The sequence below is a fragment of the Maniola jurtina genome, chromosome 7, assembly GCF_905333055.1.
Source record: "Maniola jurtina chromosome 7, ilManJurt1.1, whole genome shotgun sequence".
NCBI classification, from domain to species: Eukaryota; Metazoa; Arthropoda; class Insecta; order Lepidoptera; family Nymphalidae; genus Maniola; species Maniola jurtina.
The window spans coordinates 6825723-6845432 of record NC_060035.1 but is presented as its reverse complement, the minus strand read 5'-3'; the positions used below and the strand labels follow the sequence as shown (position 1 = coordinate 6845432).

Genomic DNA, 19710 nt, shown 5'->3' with positions numbered 1-19710 from the left:
AGACTCACCATGTCTGTGTAGTTGTGGTAGTAGGTTTGCTCGATGAGTGGGAAGTTCTCCCTGCCGAGACGTCGCTGAAGTTGAAGTAAATGTCCGAACACCCACGGTCGATCCTAGAACAAAACAAGGATAAGGTTCCAATTTACCCCAACTCACGCTGACAGGATCGCAGAATACTTTCAGTAAGTAATTTTAAACAAGAATGTAACAAGTGTAAATTAAAAATTTATAACACCCCCGACGATCCAAAGTATTTGAGTTTTCCAAAACATCATTTTCAAATAAATAATTATGTATTTAGGCAACGTCCATCTTGACAGCTTGACATTTGTCTATTGACATAATATTATGAACCTAACGGTTATCTAACCTTCTTTTCTACAAGAAAACTAGAAAAGAGCTGATAACTCTTAAACGGCTGAACCAATTTTTTTAGATTATAGCTAAGAACACTCTCGATCAAGCCACCTTTTAAACAAAAAAAACTAAATTAAAATCGGTTCATTCGTTTAGGCGCTACGATGCCACAGACAGATACACAGATACACAGATACACAGACACACAGAATACAGATACACACGTCAAACTTATAACACCCCTCTTTTTGGGTCGGGGGTTAAAAAGTGAAAAGTCATGATTGTGTTGAGGTAAGTTGTAACACGAAAGCTGAAAGCGGTCATAAACATACCTACTTACATATTATTATTGTTACTGTAAAAAGTAAGAAGTCGGTCAAGTGCGAGTCGATCACGTACTAATTAAGTATAGTTAGTATTAAAACTTTTATAATCAACTAAATTAGGAGGTATCTTCACAACTTCGTTCACGTGGATTTGGGGTTTTTGAAAATCCCGTGGGAAATTTTTGATTTTCCAGTATGAAAGTAGCCTATGCTTTTCACCGGTATGCAAACTATCTCTGTATATTTCTTCAAAATCGGTTAAATGGATGTGCCGGGAACAGCTAGCAAACAGACAGGCACTATCGCCGTTATAAAATTTTATTAATTAGTACGGATTTTTGGAATACATACATACATACATAAAATGCATGTTTGTTTGTTTTATAACTGTTCGGCCTTGTTAAAAATTATAGGCAGCATAAAAGTAGAATAAATGTCGAGTCAATTTATCAAACGACTAGAGGCTTATCTACATACACACAGCTTGTAAGCGTAACTGACATTTCTACCGTACCCCAGGGAACCACATAATTTATCACTATGTAAATCAGCCTACTTTTTCTACTTTTAACAATATCATCCGTTGCCATACGTATGACTGATTTATAGAGTTTGCACAATTTATGTCTGGCATGTATTTTTAACTGGATACGAATAATGACTTCTACACTCCTACCTATGAAATTAATGAATAAAATAATACCTACCTGTACGCTATGACTATTTTAGTAAAAATATTTATTAAGGACTCGCTAAATTAAACTTACATATTATTAAGTTAAATAATACTATTGAAATACAAGATTTATAAAAGTAGCGGACTCCCTATTCAACTCAAAAAAAAATCACTAGGTATCATTGACCTAAACAAAATTTACCCATACATAGCAATAGGTTTATATACAAAATGTTTTATTTGTAAATAACTCTTTTTTTTGGCTTTGCCGCAGTCGGGTAAAAAAGCCGTAAAGTGTTGCAGAATATCCGACAGATATAATAAAACTGTTTAAGCATTCACTTATAAAATATTTTGCTGTATAGGTACCTTACTGACTCATATTATGGTCACAATATTACCTGCTCAGTCCTATATTACATTTTTTGGGCCCCCATCAATGATATAAGAAGAAAAAAACCTCTTTTTTCTTCTAATACCATTGGCCCCATCCCTAACGTCAATTAACAAGCTTGGCTTCAAAAATATTATGTCCTCCAAAGATCAGCGTACCTACTTGTCTGCGGAAAGGAAAATATTGGAAGGCTCTGAGATTTCTTAAGAACGCATTATGTATGTAACTTACCTGGAAGTGGTAGATGGAGTTGAGGCTATTAATGGAAGGCACTCCACCAAATTTGAGACCGAGGAGAAGGGCGCGGTGGTCAGCCCCAGCGTCCCGTACATTCTGCCGCACCAGAACGAAGTCAGGTCTGGTGAACAGAGTATTAGCTGCAATTTCTCCTGTTCAATAGGTACAATTAGTCTAGAAACTATAAACTCCCGAAAAGTCCCAGTCGGGAATAGAATACAGAACTTCCTATTCATAAGGCAACAGCGCACACCACTGTGATAGAGACTTCGGTAAAAACATCCACGATAAAGATGGTATCCATTTAATTTCGGTAAGTAAAAAAAAACCGCAGCGCAAGTAGGTAGGTAGACTTTACTAAATGCGTTTTTCGAAGTCCCGGGTATCCGCTATCTGGAAAGCACAAGGGCTTCGAGGGCTAACGGATTGACATAAAGTAGGTGACGGGCGCAATTAGTGGCAGCTTCTGCAATCGTGGTTAATATCCTCTTTAGAATTTAATCAGAGCTTGCGAAATACGTATGAAAGTAGGTAAAATTCAATTGAATTTTCAGGCTCAACGTGTAAGGATGTCACCCTCAACCTTTGTATTTCCTATTATATCCGTATCTTGGGTAAGCTTAATTTACGTTTTAAGTTTACATAATTAAATCAACATTACATAGATTATTTTATATACTGATTCAACAATTGGCAATCATAATTCAAAAGTATACAATGGTACGCATTTTTAACCCCCGACCCAAAAAGTTTGACGTGTGTATCAGTGTATTTTTCTGTGGCATCGTAGTTTCTAAACTAATGAACCGATTTTAATTTAGTTTTTTTTTTGTTTGAAAGGTGGCTTGATCGAGAGTGTTCTTTGCTAAAATCCAAGAAAATAGGTTCAGCTGTTTGAAAGTTATCAGCTCTTTTCTATTTACTTTAACCTTCACTTGTCGGGGGTGTTATAAATTTTTAATTTACACTTGTGAATAAATGACTTTGAGTTTGACTTAAGCTTTTCTAGTTACTAAAATTCTTTGTTTCATATCTCAAACGTTCACTAAGTCATTCTGCATTAAAAGAAAACATCGTGATAAAAATCGGCATAATATCCTATTACTTAACTATAACTTTGAAGAAATAAAGCAAAGGCGTGTGTCTAGCTCAATTTTTCTATGAAAATAGACTCCCATTCTCGTCTAATGTTCCTGTGCAGTGCTATTCAAGGAAAACAAACATGATTAATAAGCACAATAAATCGTACTATATTATGCCTCATAACTTTCATAGTACAGTGAACCTTGACCTCAATTTCAAACAAATGATGTCAGGCGGATGTCTACGGAAAACTCCTCTATAATGAATATTTATTACTTAACCCCAACTTACTTGAAGCAACGGGTAACTTTAGTTCCGCTGCGGTAGACCGACATCGACACATTAGAGCCCTCGCCGCTCGCCGTCACCGACAGCTCCTGTAAAAACTTCCGTGAAACAATCTACTATCTTTACGCACTGCATCTGATCCAAACCAGAGAAATCTCGACCCGAAGTAGCTCTAGTACTATTTTTATAAAGGATTGTGCACTAGATTTTCGTTTTAAGGCTTCGGAGTACGTACACGAACCTTGAAAACGTTAAGTACTCTTTTCTTTGGGCAGAGTAAGTGCTACGGAGCCTACTTTTGGATCGAGAATTCACTGATTCGGATCAGATTTAGATCGCATACAGTGCGTTAAAGCCTTCTACACGCTATTTCTAGTATTTTTCAAGTTAGTCGTCATCGAAAGGACGATGGGCAGATAAAGGATACCGATGTAGTCTTTCGAAAAGTTTTGAGCCATATACACGCATGTTCCTATACAATTTACTAGGTCTTCTAAAAACGTCAATAGTACATATATATATAAATAGGTATAGTGTGTACCTATCCTATCCATGTGCAAAAGTTTTTTTACGTCCATTGTCTAGCTTTAATTTAATGTTATTTAGATACCTATTTATTATAAAAGTAAAACCAATCCGGTAAAATTTAAAGTTTCCGAATTCGCTGAAGGATTCACGTAGTTTCCAAGCAAGAGTATTCCAAGTTAAAGACAAATTGAAGTGTGGCTTCAACAATTTTGAAAGTTTCTCAACAATTTACCTCACGCTTTTGCATTGTTGTTGAAATCTGCGGTACGTATATGCTTAATTTTTATAATTTTCGTATGTGGGAAATTATTATTTGTTGCCCTGTCCTTTTCGTTTTTAACAGTAACCAAAATGATTAAACCATAAAGTTTGAAACAAGTTCCATCCTAATCAAACTTTAAAGAGTAAAAGTTCTCTAATGATAATAATGCTTTTTTTGTGTGATGGTATAATATACAATCCCAATCATTTATAGAGCTTCACTATTTAAAACGTTAAGAATATGAATTACTACTAATAAAACCATAAAATTAATCAACCAAAAAAAAGCAACCATCTATCAAAACGACTTTCCGGATTGAAGCTTATTAATATATCCATCTCTAGAACTCGGCACTCCGCATCAACCATACAGTTTACTTAATTATTCACGTTTTAATTCGTCCCTTGCCTGTTGATTTGATCAAACGTACCCGATAATTCCTGTCAACTGTAATTAAGCAAATACTCTGTCGAACCTCAATCGCACACAATTCCTGAATTCATTGCCACAAATGAGCATGAATGGAGGGGCGAAATAATTAAGGATTTACCTTTTACGAAAAAACCGGCCAAATGCGAGTCAGACTCGCGCACTGAGGGTTCCGTACTCGGGTATTTTTTCCAACATTTTGCACGATAAATCAAAAACTATTATGCATAAAAATAAATAAAAATTGAATTAGAATTGAAAAAATTGTTTGAGAATGTACAGGTAAAGCCCTTTCACATGATATCCTACTTGGTATAGTTATCCTACTTTGAAAATTGAAACATTTTAATTTTTTTTAATGATGTGACCACAAATTCGCGGTTTTCAGATTTATTCCTATACTTGTGCTTTAAGACAAGTGTAAGGCTATTATTCTAGGTCAACGGGAAGTACCCTATAGGTTTCTTGACAGACAGACAGACAACAAAGTGATCCTATGAGGGTTCCGTTTTTCCTTTTAAGGTACGGAACCCTAAAAAAAGGGCAACCGATCAATACAGAAGAACGAATCCATAATGGTGCAAGATAATCAATATAATTAACTACACGAGCAAGTAATAAGCAGCAACATAATTGTTTTCACAAATGGGGTAGTAAATTAAATTTTGCTTTCATTTGTGGTAACTAAACTGCATTAGCGGTTATTAATTTAATCGCACACAGTTGTAACGGATCGGAACGGTTGTAACATTATAACAGATAGCGAATTAATAAAATAGAGCATGATTTTTATTGCATAGTCGTATTTACTTTAGCTCGTAATAAATAGATAGGATACACGTAAAACTAAGCTATATAATAAAGAATTATTCAAGAACATAAAATGCACAGGTAATTTAATAATATATAATATATTAATTGACGTAATCATGGTAGTATAAATATTAATCTTCTTTGCCAACAAAACACAGTAAAATATAATATAGTTACAAAGAAAGAAGTAGAAAGGCGAATTGTGGTAGGGTGCAAAGAAGGCGTATCACTAAAGCTCAATAGCCTAAAAGTCGGTCTCAAAACAGTATACACAAGAGTACCTAACGTGCTAATTAGAAAGTTATTTAACAAGATTATGAACTTATAATTTTCTGAAGTACAGAAAATTCTACTTCACATAATTTACTGAAAGATTAGGCATCTAAATTAACTCAATGGAGATTACAATTTACATCTAAATTCAGTGCTGTTATCAATGTGTATCGATTATTTAATGCCTACCTGGATGTGACGCAAGCGCTGGAATAAGTAGATTATGTAACGTAGGCTTTAACAGTAATGTAGTTTAAATGCGCTACCAGCAGCAGGTATTACGTAACGACCGTTTGCAAGTTGCAACTACATCTCCGGCGCAGTGAGTCTTAGTCTGATATTGGACTAGACTCTATGCTAGAATTTAAATAGACGAGAATAAAGACAACTCAGTAGCCTTTACAGTTTGTACAATAGTAGTAGAAAATATCACGAGAACCCATAATACCCGTAGCCCGAACCTTTAGTAGGTCAGAAGTAGACCAAGTGACGTCGATCGAAAAATCCTAAAGTGGAGGCCGCATATACTTAAGTCAGTCTTCGGCATTTTCAAACAATGGCAATTTAAAGAGAATCGCGGGAAGTAGTTGGATGAAGACGACTTAGGAGAAAATTGAGTGCGGTGGTGCTCTTTAGGAAGGTCTAACAAACGAAGTCTACAGGCTAAACTGAAGACGACAAAATTATGGTTTCCTTATAGCAGTACTTAGATATTTTAAGCCAGATTGTGAGGCGAAACTTTTAGTGGTTATAATGTTTTTACCTTAAATTCGGCCTGTTCAACTCGGATGTCCCACTCGCCGGGCAGTCGACGACCACGGAAGTACTTGGACCAGTCGGTGTTCTGGTCGTCTACCACCAGCAGCGTCACGCAACGGTCTCGATTGTAGCCCCGTCCAACCGATGCCACTGATGTGACGCTTCCTATTTCGTACAAATACTTTATCATAATCAACCCATTACCTACTTCCTCTCAGAGTGAGAAGGGTGTAGGCCATAGTCTGCCACGCTGGCCCAATGCGGATTGGCAGACTTCACGCACCTTTGAGACCAGAACATGGAGAACTCTCAAACATACAGGTCTCGGGATGTTTTCCTTCACCGTTAAAGCAAGTGATATTTTATTGTTTTGAAAACGCACATAACTCCGAAAAGTTAGATGTGCGTGCCCTGGATCGAACCCCCGATCTCCTGAAAAGAAGGCGGACGTCTTAATCACTAGGCTATTACTGCTTAGAAAATAATATTTTAAAATTAACAGTTTGCTATGAAGAGCAGATGGTTATTGGTCTGTCTTCGGAGCTGAGTGGCTGAATTTTAGCAGTTCAGATTTCAGTGTCGAGAAGCTTGGGAGCGTCGTGATGCAGTGAGCACTTTATTGTTGCCGTTCCTATGCCGTAAAAGCATCTTACACCTATGGAATATTATTGTAAATTGAAGAATTGAAAAAAGCAACCGCCGAGTTTCTTGCTGGTTCTTCTCGGTAGGAACAGCATTCCGAACCTGTGGTAAATTATTTGACGATTCAAAAGCACTTGTAAAAGTTTATTTGAATAAAAATCTATTCTATTCTATTTATTCTATTCTATTCATCAATTAGTAGCCAATGTGCACCCAGCAGAAGAGCACTAATTGCACATTACAAAGCATTTTCTAACAACTAATTTATGTGTGGACACTGAAAATGCGTCCTAATGACGTCTTTGCATATCTTTGGCTTCAATGTGTTTTTAACTTTTTTAAGCAATTAAGTATCACTTGCTTTATCTGTGAAGGAAAACATCATGAGGTAACATGCATGCCTGAGAATTTTACATAATGTTCTCAAAGGTGTGTGAAGTCTGCCAATCCGCACATGCTCGGTCAGCATGCTAGACTATTTGGTCAAACCCTTTTCATTCTGAGAAGAAACCCGTGCTCAGTAGTGAACCGGCGAAAAGTAAATACGCGTTACCTTTGGGGTTGGTAACGCGTATTTACCTGTCATTCTGTCAAAGTCTCAGGTGGAAATATCTACAAAAATGCTTGAATAAACTCAGTTCTTAAAAGGTCTCTAATTTTGACTCCACTCATTTATATCTACTTAATGAGTATCTTCAACTGGAAACCGGGAAAAGACCCATTAAGCTTTATACCTACCAACCCGTGAAAATAGAATCCATTAAAGTGACAAAACGTTTCTTTACAGAAATATTGCTTCATTTTCTGAATAACTCTTAAAATGCGAAATTACCCTTTTAGTTGAAGTCTCGACTCTCAAGTCTTAAAGAAATGGATCTAAAATGAAGTCAAGAACATCTTATTTTTAAGTCGCCGGTTTAACTCGCAATATGCATAATATAAACATAACATGATTTTTAAGACATTACTTAAGGTAATTTAAATGCACAACCTATCTGTAGTGAAATGATTCCGAGTGTTGATTTTTAGGGTTCCGTACCTCGAAAGGAAAAAAGGAACCCTTATAGGATCACTTTGTTGAGACCTGTCTGTAGTGTCTGTCAAGAACCTAAAGGGTGCTTCCCACAGACCTGTTATAACTCTATTCTATCATGGGCAAACATAAAAATAACTGGAAAGAACAAAATTATCAAATATCTCTGGCATCCAAAGCAACTCAAATAAAACTATAAAACGCTATGATGGCTCACTACTCACTAAACATTGTGGCTAATTATACTGTACACCATCTCTAAAGTAAACTAAGATGACGTATATTACTATCCGTTTCGTAATGCTCCTGCGGAAAAGGATAGCATTAGATTTAGATCAGTTCTTAATACTTGTATAGGTAAGTACTTATTTTGATTTCTATGGTCAGCGAAAGTCTAGACACATGGCGCCTATCGGGCACTTAATTATTTTTCTTTTCGACATATAGGTTGTGAGAAAAATAAAAGTTAGATACAAACATAACTTCAACCTATCCGAGAATCCATAATATCCCATTTCTATTGGAAAACAAAATACTTTTATAGACCTAACGTACATTATACACACAATAGTAGGTATATTATGTAAGTTGGAATGTACAACCCGGGTTTAAAAGTAGGGTAGGTATATAATGCCCTTGGGTGCTACTGCGTGCTGAAATTCACTATCCCTTTAACATTGGCAGAGGTTTATAAAAGGGAAACGTACTGCAAAACTATTTTCCGAATTCCAACGGTCATATTACTAATCCTCTCGTACCAGTAGCTAACTAACACTATAAGGCCAAGGATAAATCTAATAGAAAATTGCGATCAGAATAATTCATCAAGTAAAAATTCACTTTGACGGTAGGTTGGCACTATGACGCGCTTTCCTTAACATTTTTGATAACAATTTTTATTTTATTTTATTACAGATTCTTTCAATACTTAGGTTGGTACAGCTTGATGCCAAAGCGCATTACAAGTTAGACTTACACTATAATTTGAGACGTTCAAGCTGAGCTCCGGGCATTTTTCGTACAACGAAGTAATGAGGGTTCCATAGATACCTAATAAATTAGCTCCCTGGTCCCGAGCGGCGCCTGTAAGCGACTGCACTCGCTGTAGCAGCGATTCCCGCGACTTGGCCGGCGAGGACGGCGCCGACGTTCCTCGGGAGCCACCACGAAGGTTCAACGACAAGTCGCTTCCCACTCCACTGCTTGCGCTGGGTGCCGGCGGGACCGACGATGTGGATGCGCTGCCGATACTGCCTCCCGTAACTATAAACCAGGGACTTATTTAAAAGTGGCTAAGTTTTATCATGTCTACCCATAAATCTAAATAACCATTTTAAGATTTGTCCCGACTTACTGACTGATCAATCAACGCACAACCTAAACCGCTAAAGTAAGAAATTTTAAAGTTTTGAAGTAGGTTAGCTGTATTTAATGCCGAGACACCGTGTCACCGATTTTGAGCACTTTGCTCATATAAAAACAGATAATAATAAAAAACATAGCAATAGATAACATTTAGCAAGATTAGATAAAAAAAGATAGCAAGAAATAGGAAAGAACATCAATTTATTGATTTTCAAGCATTCACCATCAGAGACTGTAATTAGTATAATACCACGCCGCCATCGATTGGATAAGTAGACGTAGCTGAACATCAATTACCAATTTTGACGGAATGAAAACATACGAACAAAACTACCTCATAAGAGCCTCGATAGGTCGGCCGAAAACCGAGAGCCGAAAGGTCGGCGGTTCAAACCCCACCAGTTGCACTATTTTCGTACCCCCTCCTGGATAATTAATTAATTCCTCCTCCTGGATCCTGAATTCCTGGATTCCTGGATGATGTAATTGGAGGGGAAAGGGGAGTATTAGTCATGATTAGCATGGCTAATATTCTTTAAAAAAAAGCTTTTATAAAATTGTTCTTACCCTGGGACGTCGGCCTCTGACTCTGCGGCTTGGGTTGGCTGGTGGTCGCCGGCTGGCCGGTGTAAGGGTCCACCTCGCCCTCATCGCACTCGGACTGTAGATCCCCCGAGCTGAATCTGCGCAACGCCTCCGCTGAGCTACGCCACAGCCGCCGGGACGGGATGGGGGGAAGAACCGACACGCACAATGTAGCTACCCATTGCTCTTTTATGCCAGATCCACACTCTTAGAAGCACGTCTCACGGAGGCTTTCACGCAAGCCGTAGCACGTGAAAGCTAAGGCAAACAACTCGTAATGGTACAAATACCCTCGCGCCTTCGATTTGCCAAAAAGATCTAAAAATCGACTATGCACATTTGCTAAAGTTGTTCACATACGAACACCACGCATCCGGACAAAAACTGATACGTGGAGCATACAGAGGGCGCAGTGGGGACGCCGACCATATTCTCGCACTTGACTAGCCTCGTGTCGACTCGCGAAGTGTGGATCCGGTATTACATTTTCTTCAACTGCCTTTAACAATTTCATTGCCTGAACGACTCTATTGTTATTTCAATGGAACTCTTTATTTATAAAGCTGCTTTAATAGCGCCGTCATCTAGATGGGTTTCTATAAAATCTTAATTGAAGCGTCCAAAGAACAGGGACTCTTTATTGTATACACCTGTATAATAGTAGTTCAATTAGGTTTATTGAAGACTACTTTTGTGTCTCTATGAAATAAGAATGTATATAATTGTATATCTTTTATGAATCAGTATACAAGTACCTTTCTATCAAGATTCAAATCAAGTGTTTCAAAGATCTAAGCATAGTTTATTTTTTTTTTCAACTAAAAATAAACTCAAAGCAAGTTTTCACGTCCTAGTTTAAAATGTCATGTGCAGCACAATTCATTAGGGAGGCGAAGTGGATGTACGCTCCATGGCACCATTTCGCTCAAACGTGGGCTACATTATTTTGTCTGAAAAACTTTAACTGAATTTTATTTACGGTCACAAAATTACTTCACACTTTCAGCAAAATACCTACCGTAGCCGATAAAAGTTCTGGTAATAAAACTATACTACCTTCTTTTGTTTTATTACTTACCTGTTTTAAGTTCTAAGCACATGGAATGACAACAGAGACGAGGAAATAAGCGCCATGCACTGATGATGGAACTGCTTTTTATTTTTATTTGGCAAAATAACGTCGATCAGGGCTTTAATGTAAAGTTGACAGCTGATGAGTGCTACACGGTATGCCGCTTAGGAACGTGAGAGGATAAGGATTATCCATGTGACTGACGAAAATCGTCGGAGAGCAAAAGTTTGTATGGGGTGCCCGTTGTTAATTTTTGTCAACATTTGCATCCCGAACAGCGACACAAACACAAACAACGATCGTGAAAAAAATTCGCTGTAGAACAACATACCTACTATATGAACACACCACGCGAACGTTTGTTTTCCGAAGACTTTGGTCCGTCATCGTGTACACAGGCACTACAGATTGTAGTAATTAGGCTTGGATAGACCGAGCGACGGAATAGATTCCAACACGTCTCCTAGAACTTAACTGTATGACGGCGTTCAACACACAAAATACTAGCTCTTACGCTCGTATACAGATTCTCGTATTACAAATAGTACCTACGTTCAGTGCGATTTTGTGCCGCGCAGTTGCCGTCCCGAATTTTGTCTACCCAGGCCTTTGAACTAATAAGGAGTCAAAGTTCAGCTTTATATCACAGTGATCATTATTAAGCTCCTTGATAGTCGTGAGTTGGGAGGTAGGATTTAGTGCGGATGGGGAAAGCATTGTTAAGCTTTTGGCGGTTTGCTGTGTCGTTAGCTAACAATAGGTAAGTGGCTACTATTGCCTGAGCGATCGCTTAGTTTTAATAGTTGAGCATCTGTTTTTAGCAGCTTCCATTGTGATGCAAGGAAGCGGCTCGGGTGTCCAAATGGACGCATTTTGAGCATTTAATAGCTGCCGCAGAGCACTTTGAGCTTCTTAGTCGCTATAGCTGCTAGAAAGACTAGACGCTCAGGCGATAGTAGCCAAAGTCTACCCAACTTTAGTACAAACGTCTGAATATTTAATTCAAAAACAGAATTACAAACTCAACAACATTATTCGCGCAATTTTGGTCGAACTCAGAAATAAACATTATAATATACGAAAACGAAATGAATTAACAATAATTTATTACTGAGTTATTTTACAGACTTTATTAATTATTACTGTACCTTTTTAGTAATTATTTCTAATTTTGAAAATTTCGATTATTAGATTTAATTAAAATTAAATTCTGAATAAAAAAATACTACGTACTTAGTAGTAATTTTCTACGAAGTATCAGATTAAGTAGATAAAGTTAATTAATTAAACAGAGATGATTGTAAAACTTGTCCGACTATTTATAAGTCTATAAAAACTTCAGTAAGTATAAGTGCGAGAAAAAAAAAGAAAAATTATACAATGAGATAAGAAATACATTTCACACAAACTCCTGTCTGCTATACGACGTGCAGATAGCTTAAGAGTCGTAGCTCTAAAGCATAATTTTACACTTGTTATTAAGATTTATGTAAGTGTCAGTCACTTTCGTAAAAAAGCTTGTCTAAGTGCGCTTACAGACGAGCAGCACTTTGTCGTCGACAGGGGTGACTGCTACCGCTAAACAACGACAGCAGAGCTTACCCTGTCTTCGGTGTTGCTTTTGTGTAACAACACTTGACGCAGCTTACACAGGATTGGTGCAAAACGGCTTAAGCTTTTGATGAAGCATCATGTATCTAAACTTTTTTCTAGTAAGACTATTTTGCTATGGTGTTAACACATTTTTTCCCATGAACGAAATGCGAAACCATAACTCTCTTCTACTAGGTAGATACGTAACCGTGCCATGGTGCTACTGGCTACGACATAAATCATATTCCCGTATAATATGTTAAAACGGTAACATCACTACCCATATTATTAAAATGCGAAAGTGTGTTTGTTTACTGATTGTTGGTTGGTCCATCAATCAATGAGCAACGGATCAACGTGGTGTTTTGCATTAATAAAGTTAAATACTTGGAGACCGACATATCCTACTTTTTAAACGAGAAAATCAAAGAATTCCTACAGGATTTTTAAAAACCTAAATCCACGCGGACGAAGTCGCAGGCATCAGCTAGTCATCAGTGCATTAGCTAGTATTCGTATCTTAGTAGACCGTAGTGTTGTCGTTTATACGTTGTCGAGCTACGACTCCCAAGATATAACACTGGTTTTGCTGAATAAAACTTACCTTCTTTTCAGGTAATTGACATTGGAAGTGAATGAATTCCGGAAGCTTGAGAAAGACAGGGTTGATGTGGTCGCGGCCTGCGGGCCACAGATCCCAGGGCACCCCGAACGATCTATTTTGACCGCCCCTAATATAACACAAAACAATCCCTTACAATACAATAACGTATTAAATAATAATGTAAGCAAATATTTTGTAAAAGAATCTCTACCCATATAATATTATAAATGCGAAAGTGTGTTTGTTTGTTGGTTTATCCTTCAATCACGCCGCAACCGAGCAACGGATCTGCAACATTTTTGCATGGATAATGGATATGGGCAAAGACCTGGAGACTGATATAGGCTATTGAAATATCCCGGAAAATCAAAGAGTTCCCAAGGGATTTAAAAACCTAAATCCACGCGGACGAAGTCGCGGACATCAGCTAGTAGAAATATAATAACAGACTTTGTACTTACTTTAAAATATTCACTCTCAAGTGAATTCAAAAGTATTGGAATAAACAGAGCGAGCCGTGGCCGAGGGAAGGAGGACGGAGGTCTGCAACAATACAATACATAACATTTATTCAGATATTGATTTTATCCTCGGGACTTGTTCCAAAGCCACTCTTAAAAATTACTCTCTGGACAACTTTACAAAGTTGTTCATATCCTACATTATATAATATATTACATTATACATAACATAAGATTCAAATCGTATTATCTTACTCATATTGTAAGCGATGCGTCATATTAGAGAGCGAGAGCCAACGCGTGCCAGACCTTCCTCATTTTATAAAAGCTGAAAGTTTATGTGCGTATTGTCCCCAACAGAGCCCGAGGAACGATCCGCGACTGTGAAATGTGGACCACGGTGGCTTTGGGAGATAATAGGTAAAAAATCTTACGTCAAAGTACCTATAAAGTCTGGTTTCCTTAAAGATGCCTTTAAAGTTTAAAAGCTTAAGGGTGTAAGAGCTTTGTTTCAAACCCTTCTTGGCTTGATTGCCATTAAACAGGCTCCGAATGATTTAAATTTGATTTGACACATTTTCAAATCTCGTGCGACAATTCTGTCGAATACTTTATGCAATAAACTTTATGCCCTGGGCATAACTTTGGCTCACAGCCAATGTCCCGGGCCGTTCGGCATCGTCAGTACTCAGTTCGTTACGACCGCACACAGTTTAACTACCTTTTTACTCACTGACTTCCATTCTCGGGGTTTTATCTACCGTCGCGTCGTCGCGTTCTAGAGTTAGATTAGGTCACTTTTTATCGATTTTAAGTTGGCCATTGCACTCGATTTTACCTCTCTCGATCAACGATCTCTGGTAAGAGATGATGCAGTTTCAGACGGAAGCAGGCTAACTTGGAAGGAGTATGTCAGTTTTAAATAGATCACATATTAATTAAATTAAATCAATAATTATAATTACTCCTTATCGGTTTCCACACGGAATCGTACCGGAACGGTAAATAACTTGGCTAGTAAATAGCTACGACCGAAGCCTGCCACTAGACCAGACCAGAGATAATTTAGAAATTATAAATCCCAAATTGCGCCTGCCGAAAATCAATCCTGGGACGTCCCACTTAAAAGATTACTGTGCGCCAGGGAGCACATCAATTTTATGCCGTCTTAAAACTTTTATTTATACCACCCTTTTTATAAAGGCAAAGGATAACGCCTGAAACCCTACAAAAGCAGGGCTGCCATAATATAAAAGTATCAGAAAAGAGACTATGACATATTATAATGTACTAAGAGGCGGCGCGTGCCAGACCTTCTTTCAGGAAACTTTCAGCTTTTGTAAAATTACAAGGTCTGGCACACGCTGGCTCTGTCTCTCTAATAGTTGTGATCGTGGATCTGACAGTTTTTTTTTTTCAATATTTCTAATGTGTAGGCATGAATCAGAAAATCATACAGCAGTGAGCATAAACATAAACTATGAATAGGAAAATTCGGATCAATGATGTAGCTTCATGATGGATGAAATCACGGACACGGATTGGTATACTGACAGACATTTTTATTAACTGTATATTAATTAGTGTAGATAGATACATGCTTGACCAAAATCACACCTGATGGGAAGTGATGGGTGTGATGTGGCCTAAGATGGGGGCGTTTGCCTAGAAGCCTATTCATTCTTGTTTTAAAGATACCCGGATTTAATTGGTAGGAATCACTGATCACATTAAAAAAAAAAACAAAAACAACGGCCAGCTGTAATTTATTTTGTGGTAACTACAGACATAAAATGATAGACATTATTTTAATGGCACCCAATTGTAACCGCATCGGGCGCACGAATGCCCGAGTGAACTGGTTCCATCAATCCAGCTTTAAACTGATTGTGGGAGGTGTAATTATGGCTCACAGCCAAAAACGCGCGTCACCACGTCGCGCCGCCGCGTTTCCTGGACACGGACCCATTTAATTATTCAAACAACCCCTTTGAATTCAATTTCCTAGTTTTCACTTCTTTGTAAATCTATTAGGAGTCTTTATCTTCAGGATATGCTTCGCTAGTTGAGAAGGCAAAATCTATTCCATAATCAACTCATCACCGACTAAGCATGGATCTCGTCTCAGAATTAATGAGTTAAGCGTAGCTACCACACTGGCCAAGCGAGGATTAGCAGACCTTTTCATTGACGGCTTTCAGGCATGCAGGCTCCAACAAGATGTTTTCCTTCACCGTTAAAACAAATGATATTTAATTGCTTAAAACGCACATAACTTCAACATCGATGTATACAAAAAGCTAGAGATAGGTACGAACCCGGAATCGAGCCCTGGATACCCAGGTAGGAGCCCGACTTCTTAACCACTAGGTTAGCACTGCCACCACTTCACAGAAACTTAGTTAGGTACATACCTACTCAAACTACCATTTCCCACGAGTGGATATTTTTGATTTAACTATCTATCTATGTATCTATACCTAAATAGTGTCGTAGATTGTAGTTGATCCATGCTTTAGATAAATACATATCAGATTGCAAGTAGGTACCAATAAGTTTCTCGTCCGTAAGTTGAAGTTATTATACTAAAATAATAATAGCTACTTTTACTTATAAACAAACTCATAAATGAACAGCTGGCACTGGTTTTTCAGTACTCATGTGACAAAATGCTACTCCTTAGGCATTCCGATTCGCTTCAGTTTTCAAGTTGACACTTGGCCTCAATCTATTCAAAGAATGAAAGTGCCAAAGACACGTTTAGACTTTTACATGCAGAAAAGTTGTAAAAGTCAGTACTATAAATCAGTGATTTACCTAGTGCTAAGCACGTTCTGTTCTGAGTACAAGGTATTTAAATCTATGAAAACAATGAAAACATTTTCATTATGAAATACGAAATCCTTATATCCTGTCCTTGGTAGCTTTCATTGAATAGTTTTACCTATTGAGTTTTCTTTACTATTTTAGAGTCATCAAGAGTTTTAGATTAGTCTTTGATTATAGTGAGCAAGCTATAATAAAACAACACAATGCGGCGAAAACATTAGTTTCTTGAAAAGGTTTCCATTAGCGACATGAAAAATATTTCCACTTCACGTTTAGTGACCCGGTACTTCTTTCGCCTTTCATTTCATATAAGGAAAGGCACGTTACAGTAGGTATCTATGAAATATTACTTTACACTTCATTTCACGTAAAAATTTCCTACTTACAAGCATAAATAATTCCGTTTTTAGTTCCTAGTGCAACTAATTGACTGAAAGAAACGATATAGTCTAAATAAGTCTCAGAAGGCACTTATTGCCACCTTGAGTTTTATTGTTTCTATTCCGTGGCTGCGTACAAGCATCAACCAAATTGTAGAAATGCTTATATTACGTCATACTCTACCAGACTCTAACCGTAACCTATCTTAGATTATTACCATTACACTAAAAGAAGATTTAATTCGAACCGTATAAACAGGTTGTTAGTTAATACAAGTACAACACAAAAAGAAAATCAAATACAAAAAATGTGTACATATTATTGTATGGCTTCGGCTTCACGGTGTTTTGATTAACTGTACGGAGTTGATCCTGAACAAATTCATCAGCAATGGTGTTATCTTTATAAATATTCAAAGGCAGACCGGTCGACAAACAGCGCCTACCATCTTCTGGATTTCTGCCAATTCCGTGACGTCCCGCTACGGAAGAATCGATCTCACGAGTCGAAGATGCGGCACACAATTCTCTAATATAAAAGAAAACATCTCATTTCCTATTGTGTTTCTTTATCCAGTTTGATCCGTTGAGGAAATTGCTGAAGCAATTGTTTCAGTATTATTAATCCTATAATTTCATCGTGAGATACAGGAAGTAGTTTCAAGCGTGTTGAAAACTAATAACGATCAAGTAGGTGTTTAAATAGAGAACCTATGATATACAAAATAAAAGGCATTTTAAGTAATTTAGATCTGAATCATGTAGTGCGGTGGAATAACAAGTAAGTAGGTACCTATCTACGCTTTGTAAATAAATAATTTTGATTTCGATTATGAGGTTAATTTTTCCGTAATGAATACAAATAGCATGATGGTGACAGCGGTAAATTCTAGAGTCCGGGATACGCACCTAACTTTTCGGTCAGTTTGGTAGACTATGACCTAAACCCTCCTCATTCTGAGAAGAAACCCGTGCTCAGTGATGAGACGGCGATGGGTTGAGATGATGATGATGCGTGATGGAAAGTAATACCTACTGATTCTTGAAGATGCTTGAGATATAGATACGTTGCAACAAACAGATTCCCAGCTATGGTTATTATCACCGATAGTAAAGTACGTTCAATCATACAATTCATAACAAAAAGAATTCAATATCCGTAACAACCGTAACATGTTGTTACATAATTGAATATGGTCAAGCGATCAAATCACAGCCAACCATGTTATACTACTCCCAAGGGATTACAGTCCGGCTCTATCAATTTTTGTTTTAGTACCAACAATTTGCTAGCCCTGGAGAGAATTTTTAATGATAAAATAGGATTATAAATAATGGCATTAACCGAGAAGAAAATACAACAAAACCCGATCCTTTTCCGGATTTCGATTTTGAAATCCGATCGAGTACGATCAGATTTCAAAAATATAAGAATTGTGTCCAAAATTAAATCTGTAACATATCATACTTATAAATAATAGGGTACCAAAAAAGCACGACTCAGCAGCTATTATGGAGAAAAATGTTAACTTTGCGTGTAATGTTGTAACATTCATCACTTACCGAATGGCCGCAACGACGATGACGCGACGGTCTGAAAAACCTACGCCTCATAATAATACTAGAACGGATATTTAATACTTGTACAGTTTGAAATTCTACCTATTTCGGATTTAAGTTAGGTACCGATTAATTTTGTCTAATTTAATTAGGTTTTCATTAAAACTTTAAAACATAGTTACGCTGCCCATATCCATACTAATACTATAAAAGCGAAAGTGTGTCCGTCTGTCTGTCTGCCTGTCTGTCTGTCTGTATGCTACCTTTGCACGGCCCAACTGTTTAACCCATTCAGATGAAGTTTGGTACAGAGTTAGCTTATATCCCGGGGACGGACATAGGCTTCTTTTTATCCCGAAAATCAAAGAGTTTCCACGGGATTCCTAAAGACCCATCCGCTTAACCGATTTGTATGAAATTTGGTACCGAGGTAGCTTGCTCCTGTAATTGACATAGGCAACTTTTTATCCCGGAAAACCAAACAGTTCCCACGGGATCTTTAAAAACCTAAATTGACGCGGACGAAGTCGTGGGCATCCTTTAGTAGTTTATAAAGTTGATATAGGTACTTAATCCTTTTCCCCTACAGTTTTCATTTTCTATTTTAATGAAGAAGATTATTTCATATACTAACCTACCTATGTAGGCAAAGAAATGATTTTTTTTGTCTAAGATATCGTTGGCTAAGATAATTCGATAAATCGAATTCACTTCATCAACTTTGTAATAGTCATTAAAATAACATCAGTTCATTAATTAAACAGCCATTCTAATCTATTTTGAATTGTAACCAATGTGCCTTGTGACCGATATTCGACTCGGCATTCAAGTCTTTATCCGCCCCACATACCCATTTAAACTTTACGCTCCCGGTACAATACTACTGAATTTCTGCTTTGTTATTTTTAATGACGCTACATGAATGAAATTTTGCCTCAAGCATAAGAATGGTAATTAATAAAGGTTATACTCACAGATTAAAAGGGTAAATCCGATATAGATGGGAATCGCCTTACGGAGCACTGGTTGCGCGTTAACGGGTAGGAAAATGAATGTAAATGGGGGTGCCTTCTGAGAGACTGAAGTGAAAATCGGCGGGACAGCGCACGCCACGGGGGTATTGATTTTGGGCGGCAACGTGCTGAGCGACGGTTGAGACAT

At 37.5% G+C, this 19710-nt stretch overlaps 1 protein-coding gene across 1 annotated transcript in view; it reads right to left on the bottom strand.

The window, feature by feature from the left end:
- LOC123866734 (synapsin) overlaps positions 1-19710 on the bottom strand; it is a 99431-nt gene extending 79721 nt beyond the window's left edge. Inside the window, exons 1-8 of the mRNA XM_045908414.1 lie at positions 19566-19710; positions 13320-13446; positions 10033-10169; positions 9151-9363; positions 6430-6590; positions 3365-3450; positions 1985-2111; positions 9-113 (exon numbers count right to left, since the gene is read on the bottom strand). Coding sequence (XP_045764370.1) covers positions 9-113; positions 1985-2111; positions 3365-3450; positions 6430-6590; positions 9151-9363; positions 10033-10169; positions 13320-13446; positions 19566-19710 — 1101 coding nt within the window. The remainder of the gene's footprint in view (positions 1-8; positions 114-1984; positions 2112-3364; positions 3451-6429; positions 6591-9150; positions 9364-10032; positions 10170-13319; positions 13447-19565) is intronic.